We start from the raw sequence: 18,767 nt of genomic DNA, 5'->3' as shown, positions 1-18,767 counted from the left end.
CGCCGAGCCCTGTGTACTACCCTGGGCAACACCAAACCCCAACCTTGAGGCAAGGTGCATTAGCTGCAGCTCAGTGCTGCGCTGAAGGAGTGGCATATATGGTTTCTGAATTTGAGCTGGCTGCTTTGAACAGAGGTAGGATGGACAGAAGTCCATTTGCATCCAACTAAGCAGACATAACCTTATCCTTCTTTTCTGCAACAGACCCCCTGGCACCCCATATCATCCCAAGAGTGCTCCTTAGTAGGAGACGTCCTCCTGTCATCCACTCCAGTTCGATTTCATCATTCTTAAACACGGGTGACCACAACTGTACGCAACACAATACCAGATGATGCCTGCAACTCAGCATATGGAATTGCCATCTTCCCACTCCCCTTTCAACAAGAGAGTCGTCCAACTTGGAAAGGAGTCCGGCTTTCCTCTGAGTGGCCACTGTTAGCCAGAAGGGTCTGGACTAGAGGTACGCTTCATGGGCATGAGCCCAGACCGGTCACCATGGCTGCTATTGTTTGAACAGCAAACAGCATTTCAGGGAGATGGGCAATGAATCATGTCGGAGTGAAGAAACCTCTATTCCAGATTTTTTTGAAAAAAATCCCACTAACAGAGCTCCAACCAGTTCAACAGCGCTTCCTGAAGACTGAAGGGTACACATAAAAAATAATTTCATACTCTTTAGTGCTGCATAAATTAAACTTTGCTCTGGCCAATAAGTTAGAAAATAAAGCTAAGCAACCCGTGTGCAGATCACCTGCGTTTCTGCAATTACTTCACAATTAGACAACTGCTGAAAGCAGCTGGAGGCAAATGCAATACATTTGCTAGCAAAACACAAAATGAAACAGTCTGTTTTAGTGCAAAAAAATATATAAATGAGGTTGTAAAGAGAGCTGTTTGGCAAAGAGTAATCAAATAAAATGAAATATGGTACATTAAGTTTGGCACATCGTGGCATTTCATTTTTGTCATTAAGAACATCACTAAAGAAAATTCAATATATTCAATAGCGTTACTATGGTGTTCTGGAGGGTTGCAACGAACTTTTGCTAAGTCTTTAAAAAGGAGAGTGTTACATTATTGGTAAATCTACAGAACTAAAGTTATTTAAAAACAACGTGTCTTAAAAATGTGATTGCCAGAACAAAAGTTTGTGCATAAGCATATAAAGTGCTGACACTGGTTTTTGCACGGTTGCCAGAAGCAGAAAACAGAAAGTAGGTGTTATTTTATAATAATCAAAACGTTAATCACAGCAATGCATCAATAGCAGGACTCTTGCTAAAGAAAACCATTCCATGTAACAAACTAACTTTAAACAATATAAAAATGTAAGCATTCTCCTATGGTCACTCATACCTGAAAAGGGATTCTCGTGACAGCCAGATTTCGTTCTGTTTCACGGTCTTCCAGGAGAAAAGCAGCAGCAGTAAAGCAAAGAGGGTCAGAACAGCAATTCTCCACTTGTTTAACCATATAGACAGCTTTTTTAGACCGTGGACAAAAAGGATGCAGTACCCCATACTGGAAAAAGAAAAAAAAAGGAAAAGGTACCAAAAGTTATATTCTAGTACTCTGGTTTATATGCAAGACCATTCAGTATTGCACTTTTTACACAATTACAGGGGATTTTTTAACTAATTGTATTTTCTGGGCTAACAAACTCCAATTCAACAGCAGTTTTCCTCAAGTCACTACACAATTTCCAAATTAATCTAAATGATAGACCCGGATGCCAGAAGTACAGTAGCGTACATAATACCACCCAGCATAATGGTAGCTTACACCAGCCCGTGGAAGGCAGCTGCTTTTCTGAACAGCAAGCTAAGAAAGCATCACGTAATAACAGTAATACTGAGCACTACTGGAGCAGCGTGGAAGCGAAAAGCATTTTAACACAGGGAAGTCTCTAAACAATAGGTGGTCGTTATTAATTCTCGTTTACAAATCGCGAAGCTGAGGCAGGAGAGCGAGTGTTGTAGCCAACACCGCAGCAGGAGTGGGTGGCAGAGGACGCGGCAAAAGGCAAGGGTCTCTGCCCGGGTCTTGCACGTCTACACGAGGGCCAGCCCGTCCCTTCTAGCGCCCGGTTCAGCACAGCTGAGATGCGCTAGCAGAGCTGCCCCACTGCCCTTCCATGAAACCACACAGGGTCTTCTCCAGCACCCTGCCTCCCGGCGCTTTCATGGCTCTCTGCGCATAAATACTGAGGCATTTTCGTGAAACCAACCACAATTTGAACTGAAGTCTTATTCCTGTATAACTTTAAATCAATTCAGTAACTCTTTACCTTAATTCAAGTGTTATGTTAATTCTTCCAATGACGCCCCTCTGAGTTGGAAATGGAGTGCTTTCAGTTGCTATACTTAGTACGCTGCTAATGCTACTTGGCATTTTTAAAAAGGAATTTCATTAGCTTATCTATAACTCTTTAATGCAGTTACTTAGCACCTGATTTAGTTTTAGACTTAAAAGCTATCTTAGTCCAGGCAGCTCCCCCTGAAGAAAAAATGGAACAGAAGGATCTGGAATAACACTTAGGGACCACCAGTACACGGGGACGAAAGAGCAGCCCTCCCCAGACACTGGCACAGCTTGAACCCCAGCTGAATCCCACCCTTGAACGCAGGCAGGCTGGAGGCAGACAGCTCATCACACCTGCCCACGCTCCAGCCAGAGATCTACAGCCGTTCCCGGTCTGTACAGAGATGTCTGAGCAACTTCCCAGCGGGGTGCTATGAGGTAAGAAAAACTAAGAACACAAGGCCCCTGTCAGAAGTGACCTTGGAAGCAAGTACATCATATGGTGAAAGTAAATCCTGAAATCAGTGAAAGAAAAATGTCCCATCTTCGAGGAGCCGTGAGCGCGCTTCTCAGCACAGTTTCTCTGCCCTCTTGGAGGGCTGGGCACGTTGCTATTGCCCGGGCTTCCTAAGGATGGAAAGGGACAATAATTCTTGCTTTTACTGAAGAAAAAAGTGTCTCTGTTGTACGTACTGATCAGCAGCACCAGGCAGTGGTGCTGTCTCTGGGACAGTACAGGTGCCCTGTAGGACACAGGTATAAACATAGGAGGCAAATCCAGAGACAACATCAGATCTGGTGATGGATAATTCAACACTTCTTCACTGTTGCTTTAAAGTTCTCCCGTTTTTCTGAAGTGGGTATCAATTATTTTTTTTCACTTAACTACGCTTGCATTTTGCTGCAACACATTTCTTATGGCACTTGCACTGTTTTTTTTCCATGAATTCTTTTGCACACATATGTTTATAGCACCTACATTAACTGCAAGCAGACATTTAGAGCTACAAACTGAGATGATGGTGCCAAACAATCCAGCCTTTATAGCTATTGAACCCTACTTTAAAACCTCTGAAAAGCTAATCTCGGTAATAAGCTCTCCCCTTCCAATAAGAAATGCCTCAAAAACCTGCAGACGGTTTTCACTCTGTTATTTTGCCTTTCAGCAATTTCATCCTTCCCTTGGAATTAATTATCTGACATAAACATTATTTAATTGCTTTAGCACAAGGCTATTTTCAAAAGAATTTCCTTACACCTTCACATTTTCAAGAACAGGCCTTTTCTAACATAATCGTGAATGTGTCCAGAAAACAAAAAATGCAAACGTCAATGTCTTGGTATTTATGTCAAATCCTGCCCCAGCTGTTGGGAATTTCTGCCTTAGCAGTAGCACTCAGTCTGCGTGTCCAGGGCACAGCCAAGCACCGCATTACAGCTTACACAGCCGCTGGAAAGGTGCTGCTTCCAGGGGTTATTCTCCAACATCTGCAGTGCATCACCACAACAGTTACAGAGAGATGCTGGGTGCTACAGAGGAGTAACGGTTCATGTCAGACTGCAGCTCCCATCCCAGCTGCACTGGCAATGACACAGTGCAGGTAGGCAGCAGTGCCCAGCTCCGCGTGGCACTTTCCATCAGGGGCTCCCAAAGCACTTTCTAAGGGAGGTCTGCTGCAATTTTCCTCTTATGGAGCAGGAACCTGAAACATGGCGGTAAAGTGATTTGCTCTGCTGACAGGCGACTGGCAAACAAGGCACCGAAGCTGCAGGCCAGGGCTCGACCCACAAGAGAGAGGTGTACGCAATGGAAACCAAGGTATCTCGCTGAAAAGAGATAAACAGGTAAGTGACCCAAAGGCAGGCTCTGCATCCACACGCAACAAAGCAGCAAGTCTACAGGATTCAGCAGTAAGTATGAATACAGAGGGGAGTGAGTTCCCAAATGGCCGCTGGAAGGGGACAGCATAGCTAACGTACCAGAATCCCAAACCGCAAAGCTGCTGAGGGTAAGGTTAAAGGAGTGAGGCTAAAGAGGGCAGGGTTGAAGCATGATTTACACTTTAATAAGATAGAGATAATTGTGACAACGTTAGGACTGAGTTGTAGTTGCACCACAATTATAGCCTAACCAGCATACAGTCAATGTACCCGCACTATAAAGTACACAGGAACCCGAAAGAAGAAAAAGAAGGAAAAGGATCAGAAAGCATGAAGTAGGTAAATACCTTTATTTTCAGAACCCGGTAAGTTTGGCTTAAAACTTCAGACAATTTACTGCCATGGATCATCAAAGAAAGGGCAGGGAGGACAGGCACAAATTATCTTGTCAGGGACCTTTTGGTGCAGATGTCAGGTGGAGATGCATCTTTTTGCATGGCTTTTTTTTTTTTTTTTTTTTTTTTTTATGACATGGTCATTTCAAGCTCATCTCCTGGCTGAGGGTGGATGCTACATTCCTGGCTGCAGGTCTTTTGTAGGCCAAGGATTCCCAAAACATAGAAAGCACTCACATGTCCTTTGCTACCAGGAAAGCATGAGCATTTGGGATTTCATGCCACAAATTGTTTGCAAAACAAATCCTCCCTGCAACATCCCCAAAGCTATTATCCTTAGTAATTCTTGCATCTCTCTACATTTCTACCTTGAGGCCAAATAATTATGGTGAAATCAGGGCAAAGCCAGACCCCTCCTCCAGATCCCATGGTCTGCTCTAAACAAAACAAAAAGCATCCACAGCAATGTATTAGCCATCTGTCAAAAAAAGGTAATTTCATTACTATTGTTTCCTAATCCCAAAACTGTATAACCCCTCATACCCTGCAACACACTTGTTTCACACTAGACTCAACAGTCCTGGTACAGAAATCAGCTGTAGTACAGAGACCATGAATTTTTTAAACCAGTAAAGCACCAAGCTTGCTAAGATGGAGTCGCTGCAGCAGCAATGTGCCCCAATGGTCGCTGGACCTGGAGAGCCCCCCCGCAGTGCTTCACCCATGGGATGTAAGTTCATCCCATTTCCCTTCTTCCCAACCTCATGAGGCTTCGTTCAGATAAGCCTTCTGAAGCTGCACTGGGTTTTAGCGGTGCTGTGGTGGGAAGAGCCCATACAGGTGAGACTGCACTTATCTAAATAAAGTAACTTGCCAGGTGACTCTAAGACACTTCCTTTGTTGTTAACTCCGCCACCTACAAACACAGATAACATTTCAAATACATTAGCTTTTCTTCTCAGAGTGACTCCATATCAAATGTTAGCACTGGCTCACAAGGAAATCAGATTTTATTTGCATGCATTCACAGAAAAAAAATGAAAATGTCTCAAAAGCCCCTTTCATCAAAGACCCATTAGCCACTTGAAAAAAAATACTCTTAAGTACTACATTCCAGACCTCTCCATAGCTATCTGCATATGTATGGAGGCTGCAGGGTTGTGGGTTTGGGATTTGTTCAGGTTTTTTTGTTAACTCTAGCATTTCCTAGGGAGAGGACCATTTATCCTCAAGGACTTTTCTCTTGGCATTGTCATCCTCTGTCATGCAAGTGCTTTTCTGAAATACTTTGTAGCCAAAACAAAACAATGGGAAACGAGCAAAATCCCCAACCCACTATTATTTAAGTCCATTTTCCACCAGATTACTCTAAAACTGCTAAGCTTTTTTTTTTTTTTTTTTTTTTTTTTTTTTCTCTTCTGTAGGATAAGCAACAGCCTGCTACAGGAACTGTTCCCCTCTGTGAAAAGCCCATGCCAGCTTGGTCCCCGGGGCCAGATGCAAAGCCGGACCTGAGGAAAAGCCCGACAGGTGAACTTGGTAATAGTTTTTCCATGGGCTCACAATAAAAATACTTATTACAGGAGAACCTCTGGCTTCAGAAATTCAATGATGCTGGAGGAGAGCTCGGCACACAGACCAAGAAGCCAATGGTTTCACGATTCCTCGCGTTTCAGACTCCTGCGGTACTAAAGTGGTACCTTAGGCATGTCCTGAATTGCAGCGAGGGCAGGGCTGCACCCGGCAGGCAAACCCTTGGCACCGCTGCCATGTGTTTCTGGCAGATCGCACGCAGGCAGCTGTGCAGTGACAGATTTTCATCTATAATTTCTGTGATTTGTTAATACCATTCCACCTGCAAAGAAGCGAAGTGAGAGGAGGCACAAGCAGATGGGAATGAGGTGGCACGCAGACCCCGTTTCCCACAGTGCGCTACGCATATCGCCTGATTAAAACAAGAGCCAAAACAGCAGATACTTAATATTTGCAAACACTTCTTCTGTAATTAGATCACAAAGTCAACCTTTCTTTTGGCCATTATGGCTCCTTCCCCAAGGCGAGGCTGTTACTGACGGTGCTTACAAGCGGCTCCTCTCTCCCTCTGTGGATCAGGTTTATCACTTTTCAGTAAAGTTGGAACAGCTTCGCTGCATTTCATTCTTGGTGACAGCATCTAATCAAAGACATGTGCAGCTAGTGCTGCGGCCCAAGATTATCAGAATGCTCTGCTACAGCAATCCGCCTGTACCAGAAACCATTTTACCTCCTCCAGAAACTGCTTGGAGAACCTACAGCTGCAGAAAGCTCCTGGAAATCGAGGCATGACCTAGTCGTGCACCTTACTGCATTTTCTAAGTTGCGACTTTGCACAGCACAGGTTTCCACCCCACGGGGGATCGCGTGGGCTGAGCGCTGCAGTTGGGAGGCACTGTGCGAGAGGGAACCAGCCCTGACAGCCGCGCTGCAGCCCCAGCCTTTTCTAACCCACCCAGGTAGGGCTCTAAACTCCGGAGTTAAAAAGCAGGGGAAGAAACTATGCAGAAAAGATGCCTCCCTCACACTTTTTAATGGTTATTTTGGGGATGTCAACTGCACGCATCAAAGCGGTTACTCCAGATTTCAGAGCTCAGCCTAGATAAGAATCCAGATGCATACATACATACATATCAGGAATTATCTCAAAACTATACTGAGACCAGAAAATGTGCTTGGATTCGACATTTCACCCCGGAGGCTCTTTCTGAGCTGCAAACTTCCTTCTTGATTTGCAGCACTTATTTAAGATGACTCCCTTTCCCTCCATAAAAACTAACCCTCACTTCCAAGCCGCTCTGAAGCAGGTTTAACCCTTGCATGTACCAGTTCAGTGCATACCCTGCTGCTGCCCTTCAGAGAGGAGGGAGCACAGCCTTGAGAAAAGCCAGTGTCTGCTGCCAGGTCCAAATGCTGAACACAAACATTTGATTCTCTCGGTTTTAAAGTTCCCTACAAGTTTCCTAGCCCCACTCCCACACATGTGTTACCTAGCACGACATGCTTTTCGTGCTCCCAGTCTAAACCACTCCAGCTCTGCAGCCTGAGGTGAGGAAACACACTGAGAGGAATAGCCAAAGTCAGCTGAAACGCAGTTCGTCCCTGTTAAACTCATCTGCTCTGCTCACGCTTCTCTAATGGGGAGTAATTGATTGCAAAAAGCATGCTTGGCATGCCATGTGGGCTGCTCCTGCCTCACTACACAGCAGTCAAATGAGGAAGGGAGCACTGGCAAAAACAAGCATGGCCAGGATGGTTCTTTCTGTCTCAAAACACACTCTCGGGCACGGAGCTCCAGCGATGAGCAGTGCTGGCAGGGTAGCAAAGATGCTGTTTTATGAAAAACGTCACGTTTTCCAAGGCTGGAGCTGTTTTGGGCCAGGATAAAATCTGGACTTTTAAAAAAATGTTTTCATGTGGAAAAACAGTGTATTTGTATGTGCGTGCTAGCTTGCACCCTGGTCGCCCAGAATAGCCAGAAACTCAGGAGTCTGGGCACTCCCTGCGCTCTGGATCACCCGCATTCAAACCGCTGCGCCAGGTCAGGCTGAGAGCTGGGGGTGCAGTGAGTGCACTTGTAGGGCTCCGAGGTTGCGGTCCCCAAAATTCTCCAGCCATCAAAGCCCTAGTGCTGACCTGGAATAACCACACTCCACTGGTCCGAATGTATTCCCCAAATTTCGAGAAGTTTGCTTTGTACTGCCAAGCTTACTGCTGGATCAAGATTTTCTCTCGCAGCTGGTACAAGGCTAGCCTAAATTCAGCAAGTTATGGGCTGGCTAATTTGACAGGAGTGCAAGCACAGGCCAAGATCAGGTCTGGATCAAACTGCCACCACCGAGTGATCCAGCAGGGTGTAAATCCAGCACTAACGATCCTGGAAAAATGCTGGTGTGTGGCAGACGGACCTTGATGTCCCAACTCTCAGATGAGCGTCCCCTCCGAACAGGCAATTCTGGGCCACATCCATCCAACTGTCCACTTCTGTTGTCCATGTCCTTTTCACCATAAACTCCTTCTTGGGTTTGACAAGTCTTTTGTTTCAAACTTTTTTGTCTAAAGTTTCACTGTAGTCAGCACACCTTGGAAAAAAGTTTTGGGTTAACTGAAATGTCATATTTTCCATGGGAAAACGTGGTATTAAAACTTTCTCACCCAGTTGGGAATACATGGAAAAACCTTTTGGAATGGTCATGTTTTTGGACTAAATGTCCAAAGGTAAGGAGGATGCAGGATGTGCCAGTCACACATGGACAGCCAGCAGCATTCGCTATGCATCTCTGCTTCTTCACTTGTACTGAGTTTTGGGGACAAAGGGAAAAGTGGCACTTAAATTGCCTATCTCCCAGTAACGATGACATGGAATTAATATCTTTTTTTTTTTCTTGGATACTAGACGTTTTAAAAGACTTCAGAACCACCATCAAGGTATAATATTTAGCATGCAAAATAAATCCCATTGGGAAAAAACCAAGCCTCACAGCTCAGAAATATCAGCGTGACAACCAAGTAACTGGCAGCCTACTTAACTTACTACTCAGTCTGTTGAATAAAATGTCAGATTTTCACCAGAATTAAGAGGCCTTTTCCTGGAATAAGGTCTGCAGGTCATAATACAAAGACATAGAGAACCATAAACACTGGAAGAAAACATCTAATTTGGAAAGGTACCTTACAAGTTAGTGTTAAGACTTTGTCCTTGGCTCTAAATTAAAAGCTATGCAGACCTATATTAAAGACACTTAAACATGATCAGCTAAGTCATCAAAATTATTTACCGCCACTAGCGATGTGGTCCTCTAGTCAGAACACTCTGTAATTAGAGAAAATGCAAGAATTCTTATTTTCCTCATTAGAGAGAAAATATGGACTAGACATAAGTGATTTTGCTAACCTTTGAATAGATATTTAACATGTAGACACATTTCCTTTCCCTTCCTTCCAATAACTCACATGATAAAGAAACCCGCTTCAGTAGAATGTTTGAGTCCAAGACTTCACTTCCAACAGATTCCTATCTGAAATATTTCCAGGTAATACAAAAACTTTTCAAGCTTTTGATTACTATATGCATTACGGAAAGAAAACATTTTCTAAATGAAAAATCTGATATAATTCCACAGGGATTCCACAGAAGTTTCCCTAAATCTTATATACGTTACCAGGGAAGGGTACAGTTTTAATTAAAATTTTAATTAAAATACTGTAATAACTTCTAGAATTGTTTAGCAGGGATATAATTTCCCATTCAATTCCATCGCAAGTCTCCAAAAACTTAATGTAAGAAACTATTATCTATTAAATTTCACAAGGCATCTTCTTAAGGATACCCATACTCCCTTGTAAATAAGACTTCCTCTTTTAATCAACATGACCCAGTAGATTATTTCCACAAGATGACATTAACTTAATTTATTACCATTTTTTAAAAGCAATATCCTTACATATCTGTATTATTTTCAAGAGCTGAATAAATGTGTTTGAAGGTTTTCCTTTAACCTATCACAACGAAACCAAAAATCTTTCCAGTATAACCATTAATGCTCATACTCAACACAAATTTAGCTTTTTCCTGAATCGATTGTACATGGCCAAAGCGCAACATGTTTCTCAAAAGCATGTTTTAAATTTAGTTAAAATAACACAAGACTGCAGTCTAGACCAAACGCGACATGAGCTAATCTTTTTCAGCTTTGCAGAATCATTTCGGCTTTTATTCCTACGTCTTTACTGCCTTTTGCCAAAATATCTGGCACTAGCATCTCAGCATTTCTTGCCTGCATTAGCAGAGAAGAGCTGCTTTGATTTCTCCTTAAAGTGTTTAATATGGGTGGGCAAGCCTTCAAAAGCTAGGAGCTTAGGTTTGGATATGCATCTGAAAGGTAGATGCTTGCAGTCTTTAGCCTTTCTCCAAGCAGTTAATTCTCATTAATTAATGAGAATGCTCTCTGCACCCCTTCCGAAGGGCAGAGTGGAGTTGTTATCCCTATTTTAATAGATGGGGAAGCAGAACCGGAGTCGCTTGCCTCAGCCGAGGTCGCCTCCTCACCTCCAGCCACGAGCCATTTTGCAGACTGCTGCTCTAATCAACGCCATGGAGCAGGCACCCCTCACGGTAAAGAGGGACCAGGCTGGGGCTGGGGTCTGACCCACTGCCATCGTGCAATACCTTCCCAGTCCCCTCCCAGCGCCCTCAGGTCCACAGCCAAAATACAAGGAACACAATCCAGTTTGCTCCTTCTAAACTTTGGAAACTCGGTGGCCCGTACAAGAACAGCAGCAGTAGAGTAAGGCATTAAAATCATGAGTTTTTTAAGTAAATGGAACAGGTGTGACTTGGATTCCATAACCAAATCCCAAATGAATTGTGGATTTAACTTTAAAGCAGGCAAAAAGCTTATTTATGTTGCTGAATTCAGATCAGGGAGCAGATAAACTAGCTCCACTGAGTCCATGGGGCTGACTTTGCTGGGGTTGGGGTTTGACTCCAGTTGAAAAGAGAAGCTTCTTCCGTAAATCAGATGATCCCTTATGGGATCTGATCTAATACTGAAAGAATGCTGAATAGGTAAGCAGGAATTCAGCTCCTGGTGAACCTGTAGCTTCAAATAACCTTAAAGAAAGGGGTGGCAAAGGAAACTGAAAATACAGCATCACATTATGCAATTGGTCTTTAAGAAAACAAAGATAAAGTGGAGAGCATGACATGCTCCCAGAAAAGAGAAGCACCAGTAAGTCCCATCCTCACGTGGCTACCTTGTAAGCAAAGGGGACTTCTGCTCAGGGATATTCAGATTCATTAAAATTACAGATAATCCCACTACCTACCAGGTTCTTTTCTTTTCCAATTACAGAAGATAACAATGTATGGTAGTACGCTAATTGGGATGAATGCATTAGCACAAAGAATCAAAAACATGCTCTATGCCAAGGCAAAACTTCCATATGGTCCCTGCTTTGCTGTGCCATGGGAAACCTTTAACACGATGTGTTAGCTTCCTGAAAAATACAAGCGCACTTTTTTCCTGGATGCTGGCTTTCTTGCAGATTTTGAGATAGACACTGAAGCAAATGCCATCCTGTATACAGCAGTGATCTCATCTTCTAGTATTGACAATTAGGGTTGCAACATCGACTCTTGATACAGTAAGAAACTGGTGGAAAAAAATGATGGCAACCCATAATTCTCTCAGTTGGGAAAGAGTAACCATGCACTCTGCAACCCACTAATTGCAATATCCACCACGAATAAGTTGCCATAAAAATGGGGGGGAGGTACCTCTGGGTTGCCTATCACTTTCAGCAAGGTGGCTGTTCAAATTGGAAATAAGCCATGTAGCAATATTTTGGTTGATTGGTTGGTTCACATGAGGTTGTGAAAACAGCTGAAGTTGTCCAGCTTTATAATACAGCAGGCCAGCCAGGAGCCACTGGTATCTGGGTAGCAGTGAAAGAAGAGGAAAAATGTAGAAATTGTTTCGCTGGGAAAGGTCTAATCCCATGAGATGAGGGCAGCCCCAGCTCTGCTAGTACATCAGTAGGGCAGGCAGCTCCTGAATGGCCCAAGAGTTTGCAGCTTCCCCAGCTGCTCCATGTGAAGGGAAGAGCTAGTGCTCTGGTTTAAGTACAGACAAATTGCTCAGAATAACTGGACGCACATAGTCGTTCTGGATTTTCAAACCATTAGGCTGTCTGTGGTGTTCAGAGCAGCACTGGGACATACGCAAGAAGCGTAGTTGCATCTACATTTTGAAGACAGAAAAACCCGCAGTGGTTTGAGTCTTTCACTGATCCAGCCATTTATTGTGATGTCTCTTTTGAAAATTGTAGCGTAGAGTTGTATCTTGTCCACCACTCCCAGGATACCTATTTTACACCCCTAGCTCTCCTGAAAACAAGTTTTCCTCTCTTCAGGATAGGAAAACAATGTAAAAATTAAAATATGAAAGACAATAAATTGTTTTCCTACAAAATTTTTCAGGCTAAAGTACTTTTAAAAATTTCTGTTTTAAACAACTAAGTGTTTGTAACCTGAAATGAAAACTAAATACAAGAAATATTTTCTCCAAATATTTGTTTTTCTAAAGTAAATTAAAGAAAACATTCAACCAGTTTTGACTTAGCTTATATTCCACACCCCGAGGCACAGCTGCAGACAATTGTTCCAAATACCCATCAATACCCCAAAGGCAAGGCCAGTCATGTAATTAGACATCGAGCAAAAGGCTTATTCCTTGCTCCTTTCTGCTTACAACATCTTTTACATAAATCCTCGGATCCTTACTTAACTTTTACTGAAAAGAAAATACTTGACATTTTGCCCAGGTAACTACTGAGCAACAATGAATTAGGACTTCAGGCTGTGACACACACATGTGACTGTCACATCCATAAATATTGATAAAAGGTTATTACTTGAAACAGAGGTAGAAAAGCACCTTCCAGCATAAGCCCAAAACCATAGATCACCAGGTTCTCTCCATCTGATTCAGTATTTTTGTCTAAATAAAGCCGAATGACCACCTCTGACTCGCTGAGTTTTAGGGAAGGAATGGTAAAGGATAGGAAAAGCCCTTTTCAAGACGTAACGTAAGAAAATTGCTAAAGGCTGTTCTAAATAAAGAACACAAGCCCTTCCTAGAGCCATGGCTATTAAACTGCCATGCTCCCAAGGGAAAAAAACCCAAAACCAAACCCACAAAACAAACCAACGTTATTTTTGTTCTGCCAGAGTCGTGAATGTTTGCAGAAGTCCCCCTCACCACTCATGCCATTTTGCACCCAGAGGATGCAGAAGAGCTCGTCTCTTGGTAACTCGGAGCCAAGAGCTCAGCTCTCTCCAGATCCTTTGGCCGGGGACTGCCCACCTCTCCTGCAAGCTGCCAGGGCTTGCCTTCCCTTTTCATGACAGCTGCCTGCCAGCCTGGTGTAAGAGCAAAAACCAAATATTGCAAAGCAGGACGTGAGCGGTCTGAGCAAAGTACGAGATCCAGGGACTCCGGCACAGACTTACTCCAGAGAAATCAGTTAATCCTTCAGCCTCAGTTTTCCTGCCTGAAAAAAAGCAGCAACTATCAATTACCTACTTTGTAGGTCATATATTTGCAAAGCCCTCGGGGAGATGAAAAGCATTATACAAACTATATGCACACATGTTAACGCTGATTAATTTTCTCTGTGCAAACATACCCTTTTTTCTTCTTCATTGCCCCTCCTCTCATTATATCAGCAGTCTCATCTGGAGGAGGACGAGGAACTGCTGACGGCTGAAGTATTTTCCGCAGTTGTTCTTTTGAGATTCAGAAATGCAACCACTCAACACAGCCCTGTGTTCAGCTGACTGTTTCCTTAATAGCTTTGCGCTTTCATGTGTTTCCTCATTTTCTGTTACATGAATTTAAAGCAATCTGATTTCCAAGTTAATTTGAAATGATGCAAGATCCATTAGTTGAGGGTATCATTTGCAAAATAACTCCGAGGGACAACTTTCACTCACTATACTTTCAGGTATACTCTCAGCAAACAAAAGCAGGGCTAGTGATATGAATAAAGTCAGCAGGATTTGACCCAAAAAGCAAGTCAGTATATAGCAGAGCACAGAAATATAACCTAACTGCATAAGAAGCTTGTAATAAATGCAACAGTTCCTACACAGCCTGAGTTTTACACCAATGAGCAGCCCTTCTGTGATAGTGCTTATGCAAATGATGATCAGAACATGCATACAGCTTTGCAAAAGATCACCTATAAGCGTTTTTCTTAGGATTTTTGGATCCACATTTTCTGAGGAATACAATTTAAACATTTTGTGGAATAAAACTATTGTTTCAGTTATCACAAAGTAATCCAGAGTGAAATTGAGGACTTGTGCTTTGTCAACAGCTCCACAATGGCAGTTGCCATTACAGGTAACAGATGCTGACCCTCTGCACTCGAGGGTAGAACTGGGCTTTCTGACTTGTAGCATCCAAGAACAACCATTTATGTTCATGGCTGGAACAAACCGCACTGGCACAGGTTGCCCAGAGAGGCTGTGGAATCTCCCTCCTTAGAGATACTCTACAGCTGTCTGTACACGGTCCCAGGCAACTGGCTGTGGGTGGCCCTGCTTGAGCAGGGGGGGTTGGACCAGTTGACCTTCAGAAGTCCTTTCCAACCTCAACCGTCCTGTGATTCTGTGAAACGGGCAAGGGTCTGGTGCATCTTGGATGAATGCCCTCCGACTGCCACTGCAGCCTCTGGTCTGGATACCGTGGAGATGTCAGAAGTAACACCTCAAAGCTGTCCTTGAGTAAATGCAATCGGAAACACCCAGACTGCTGAAGTGACAATTGTTAGAGGCTGGAAGCTGAGGAAAATCCCAGGGCAGAGGCTGAGGGATGGAGAAGTGGCTGGATTTTCCTCATCCTCTTCAACAACTGCAAATCCTGCAGTCAATAGCTTACAGGCAGGAGGTCATGCACATATTCCACAACTGAAGCCAGCAGCCTTTTAAGATGACAATAGTCACCGTTGGTTTTACTGACCACCTAATATAGTGGGAAAGCTGAGCAATACCACAATAAAAATATGACAGGTTAACTTTTCAGCTTCTGTCCTTAAGGTAAAGACACTGGACAATCTAAATTGATGCTACCGAGAAAGAGAGTCTTGCAGGACAATCCTCAAGAAACAATACCTCATCTCTCTATTGAGCTGTTTCAAGAATACCACAAATTCTGTGTTAAAAAAAAATAAAAATATTTTGGGTAGCTTTGCTCCTGCCAAGCAATCTGCTCTCAACCGACTATAAAATCTCTCATGCTATCATGCCAAAACTCAAAGGCAGAGAACACACTGACTAGCAATATAATGTTTGAACTATTGTAAAAGGGAAGAAGCAATCGTGCCTGCTTTTAGAAAATGGGATGGTGGTCTCATTAGAAAGGAATTCAATTGCAATAGTTACCTCGGCATGTAAAGGACTCGCTCTGCCACCACAAATCCCACCCTGAAGAAGAGGTTGCTGGCTGGGATGAATGGGAAAACCAGGAACAACAAGCCAACCAAAACTTCTTTGTGTTCCAGTTTCTGCAATAACACAAAATTAAACAAATATCAACTAAAAAAATCCAACTTAATTCACCACTAACTTTACCCTTTCCTTGTGAGATCCTTATTCATAAAAAAAGCAACTTAATGTTTGATATGTTTTGCTTTTAAAATTAATTATTCCAAGACCCCATTCTTCCATATTTACATACTGCTTGTGCTTCAGATATGCCCAGAAAGTGCACAAACACTAACCACAGTGTATATTATTACCCTTGGTATCTTTTCCAAGGTCAGCTCTATTATACACAGCTCTCTTGAGATGGCATAGGTAGTAGTTAAGAAAAAACCCATATTGGTAACACGTAAGTGTGCAATAGTGTGAATGTATACATTAGCATGTCTACCACAGTGTGGCTGTATGTAAATACACGAACGCATATCACACACACACAGACTGCTGTGTTCAATCCTAAATGTTTGTAACTGAGAAAAAGCTGTTCAATCAGTCACATTTTGTGTAAAGAGAACTAGCCCCAAATGGCTCATTAATGCAGACATTTTATCCCTTTCGAGACTGTATCTAAACTTGAAACAATACTTTCACACATGAGGTCTCCATACTCATACAGAGTTGGAAATTTGAGATATGCTATATGTTAAAATTAATGTCTTTCACTTGAGCTCACTTAACACCCTCCACTTGAGCCCACTTTAATGTTGGCTCACTCTTTGAGGAGAAATCAAATTGCCACATGCAATTCAAACCAACTGTGATCTGCACGGCCGGCACAAGCGTCTTGGGACACTGCGATCAGCAGCTGCCGCCGCGGCCATTCCTGCCACAGAGAGACCTGAGCCTCCTTGGGCAAGTTGAGTTTCAGATTTAGCTCCGCCCCAAGAGGGTGAATCAGCTCACGCTTTCTGTTGATGATCTCAAAGAATGACATCAGGCTAACAGAAGTGTAGCATTAGGTCTGTTAAATCACCCAGGCAGACACCTGTGCTTTCGTGCCCTGCGATACCGATACCACTGCAGCACCCTTCTGCAGCCATTGGGAGAAGCTTTGTTATGCTTAGAAACAGATGCAACCAGAATGACCTAATGCTTTCAGCGCTTTCTCATTGTTGTGGGCAATTTCTCAACTTTGGAGAGAAAATGGACTTCTCTTTACTGGAGGGATCTAAATTTAGAAACGTTGAACGAGGTTTTTGAGTAGAGGAACGGAGCCCAATCAAAGACGCGGGCCCAAAGCAGGACAACTGCCCTTGCTTTTGCACAGCTACAGACTGCAACATCAGCTACCACTGGTGTAGTCAGTGGTTGAAATTCAGAAGTCCCAGTATTAAAATATATTCATCCTATTCTGTGGGAAAGACACTGAACATTTTCTATGGGTACCAAATGCAAGAGTACATGTCAGGAGGCTCTGATGTCGCTTTAGAAGAGCTGAATCACACGATGACAAAAAGGCGCACTGATTTCTCCTGGCCAAAGAGAAAACACGGGGACAGAAAGGGGAGCAGAATTCATGTCTCCAGACTTCTTTATTGATACCTGCTTTAAACAGCACCACAGTTACCCACTTCTATTATCCACTGTTTCAGTGTCTTGGAATCACAGTTACTAGTGTCTTCTTGCAGTCACGACAGCACCTAAAACACATTATTTCCAGAGCTAAAGCTGACACCAATCCATAAAGCTGATGAGCAGAGGTGCCCGGTAATGGTCATTTTGGCTTGTAATTACGACAGAAAATTGAATAGAAGAAAAAAAAAAAAAGGATTAAAAACGATTTGTCAACTCTGAATGCAAATTACCAGTCCTTCTGACCCAGCTCTGGACATAAACTCCATTTCTCTTCTGCCATTTGACACTCCCTTCCCACCTTGTCTGGCCTAATTATGGGCCCATTTGCTGCCACCACTCTACCCCAGGGGTTTAACAACAAAGACCTGAAGGCACGAGAAGGTACATTGGGCCAAAGGGAGTGCACTGCTAATGCATAAAATGTTCTCTGTCACCAAGGCGTGCTGCTGCTTTCAAATGAACCAGCTATCAAGTATTTCTCCAGTTGTTGTTCATTAAATCAATAATTGGGAAAGCAACCTCTAGTTAACATCTCTAGGAAGGACACGGTGTTATTCAAGGCTGCAGCACTGCAGATAAGCAAAGAGAATGCTGGAGAATGACAAATAAAACCTGTACATCAAATAGGAAAAAGGAAAATGCGGGAATTAGCTCGGCTGAAGGAGAAAACGGCATTGTGTGCCCTTTCTCCCTGCACAAGAAGTCACAGCTCGAGACTGATGCCACGGAAGGCTGCCAGCTCAGTCCCTCCGGCAGGGCTCGGAGACCCAGCGCCCAGCACTGACAAACCAGCCTCTCGGAGCAGCAGAGCCCTCAGTGGTGCTACTTATTTCTGAAACGACAAACGTCTGGCAGTACCCTGTTTAAAGCATTCGGTTCAGGCAGAGGTTTTTGTGAAGAGCTGGTCCTTGAAGGCCAGGCTTTGGCTGATTTTGTGCTACACGTGGTCCAGCCTGCAAGCAATTCCTAAATCACTGGCTGCCCAAAGCTGGAGAGAAAGTTACCCTATTCACGGCCAGATCTTATTTCCCACTTCTCTAAATAGTTTCTGCTGACCACAAACAGTGAGTTAACCCAGCTTCACCCGGACCGAAGAACTGCACGTTCTCCTACCCCAGCCTTGCGCTGCGAGGGCTGGAGGCACAGCAGAGCTGGCTGTCCCTGCCTTCCCAGCAAGGGCTAGCATCTGCTCACCTGGGCAGCTCAGAGAAAACAGAAGAAAGAACAGAAATGCAACCATGGCGTGTTGAAAGGATTGTGTGTACCATAGGTGATAACCTTAGACACCTAAAAGCTAACAGCACAAGTCTCATGACACCATATTCTCCTTTATCTTTTTCCCTAACAAAATTTACTTAGCAGATTCAGATTTTATCCCCCTTCCCCTGAAGGGGCCGAGAGGTTTATAGATGAGTAGACAAGCAAGACAGAACAGCGCAAGAATGTCAGGGATTTGTACTGTAGGGCTGCAGGAACAGAGGGCAGTGGGATCTTCCATACAACACAAGCCATAGCAGATGTCCTCCATGTGT

At 43.5% G+C, this 18,767-nt stretch overlaps 1 protein-coding gene across 1 annotated transcript in view; it reads right to left on the bottom strand.

Annotated features, from left to right (window-relative positions):
- Positions 1-18,767, bottom strand: part of TMTC1 (transmembrane O-mannosyltransferase targeting cadherins 1) — a 145,945-nt gene that overhangs the window by 45,587 nt on the left and 81,591 nt on the right. Inside the window, exons 9-10 of the mRNA XM_075756233.1 lie at positions 15,562-15,683; positions 1,360-1,524 (exon numbers count right to left, since the gene is read on the bottom strand). Coding sequence (XP_075612348.1) covers positions 1,360-1,524; positions 15,562-15,683 — 287 coding nt within the window. The remainder of the gene's footprint in view (positions 1-1,359; positions 1,525-15,561; positions 15,684-18,767) is intronic.

This window comes from Balearica regulorum, chromosome 1 (assembly GCF_011004875.1).
Source record: "Balearica regulorum gibbericeps isolate bBalReg1 chromosome 1, bBalReg1.pri, whole genome shotgun sequence".
Lineage (NCBI taxonomy): Eukaryota > Metazoa > Chordata > Aves > Gruiformes > Gruidae > Balearica > Balearica regulorum.
The sequence above is the reverse complement of the archived record's forward strand: the minus strand, read 5'-3'. Positions and strand labels throughout refer to the sequence as shown.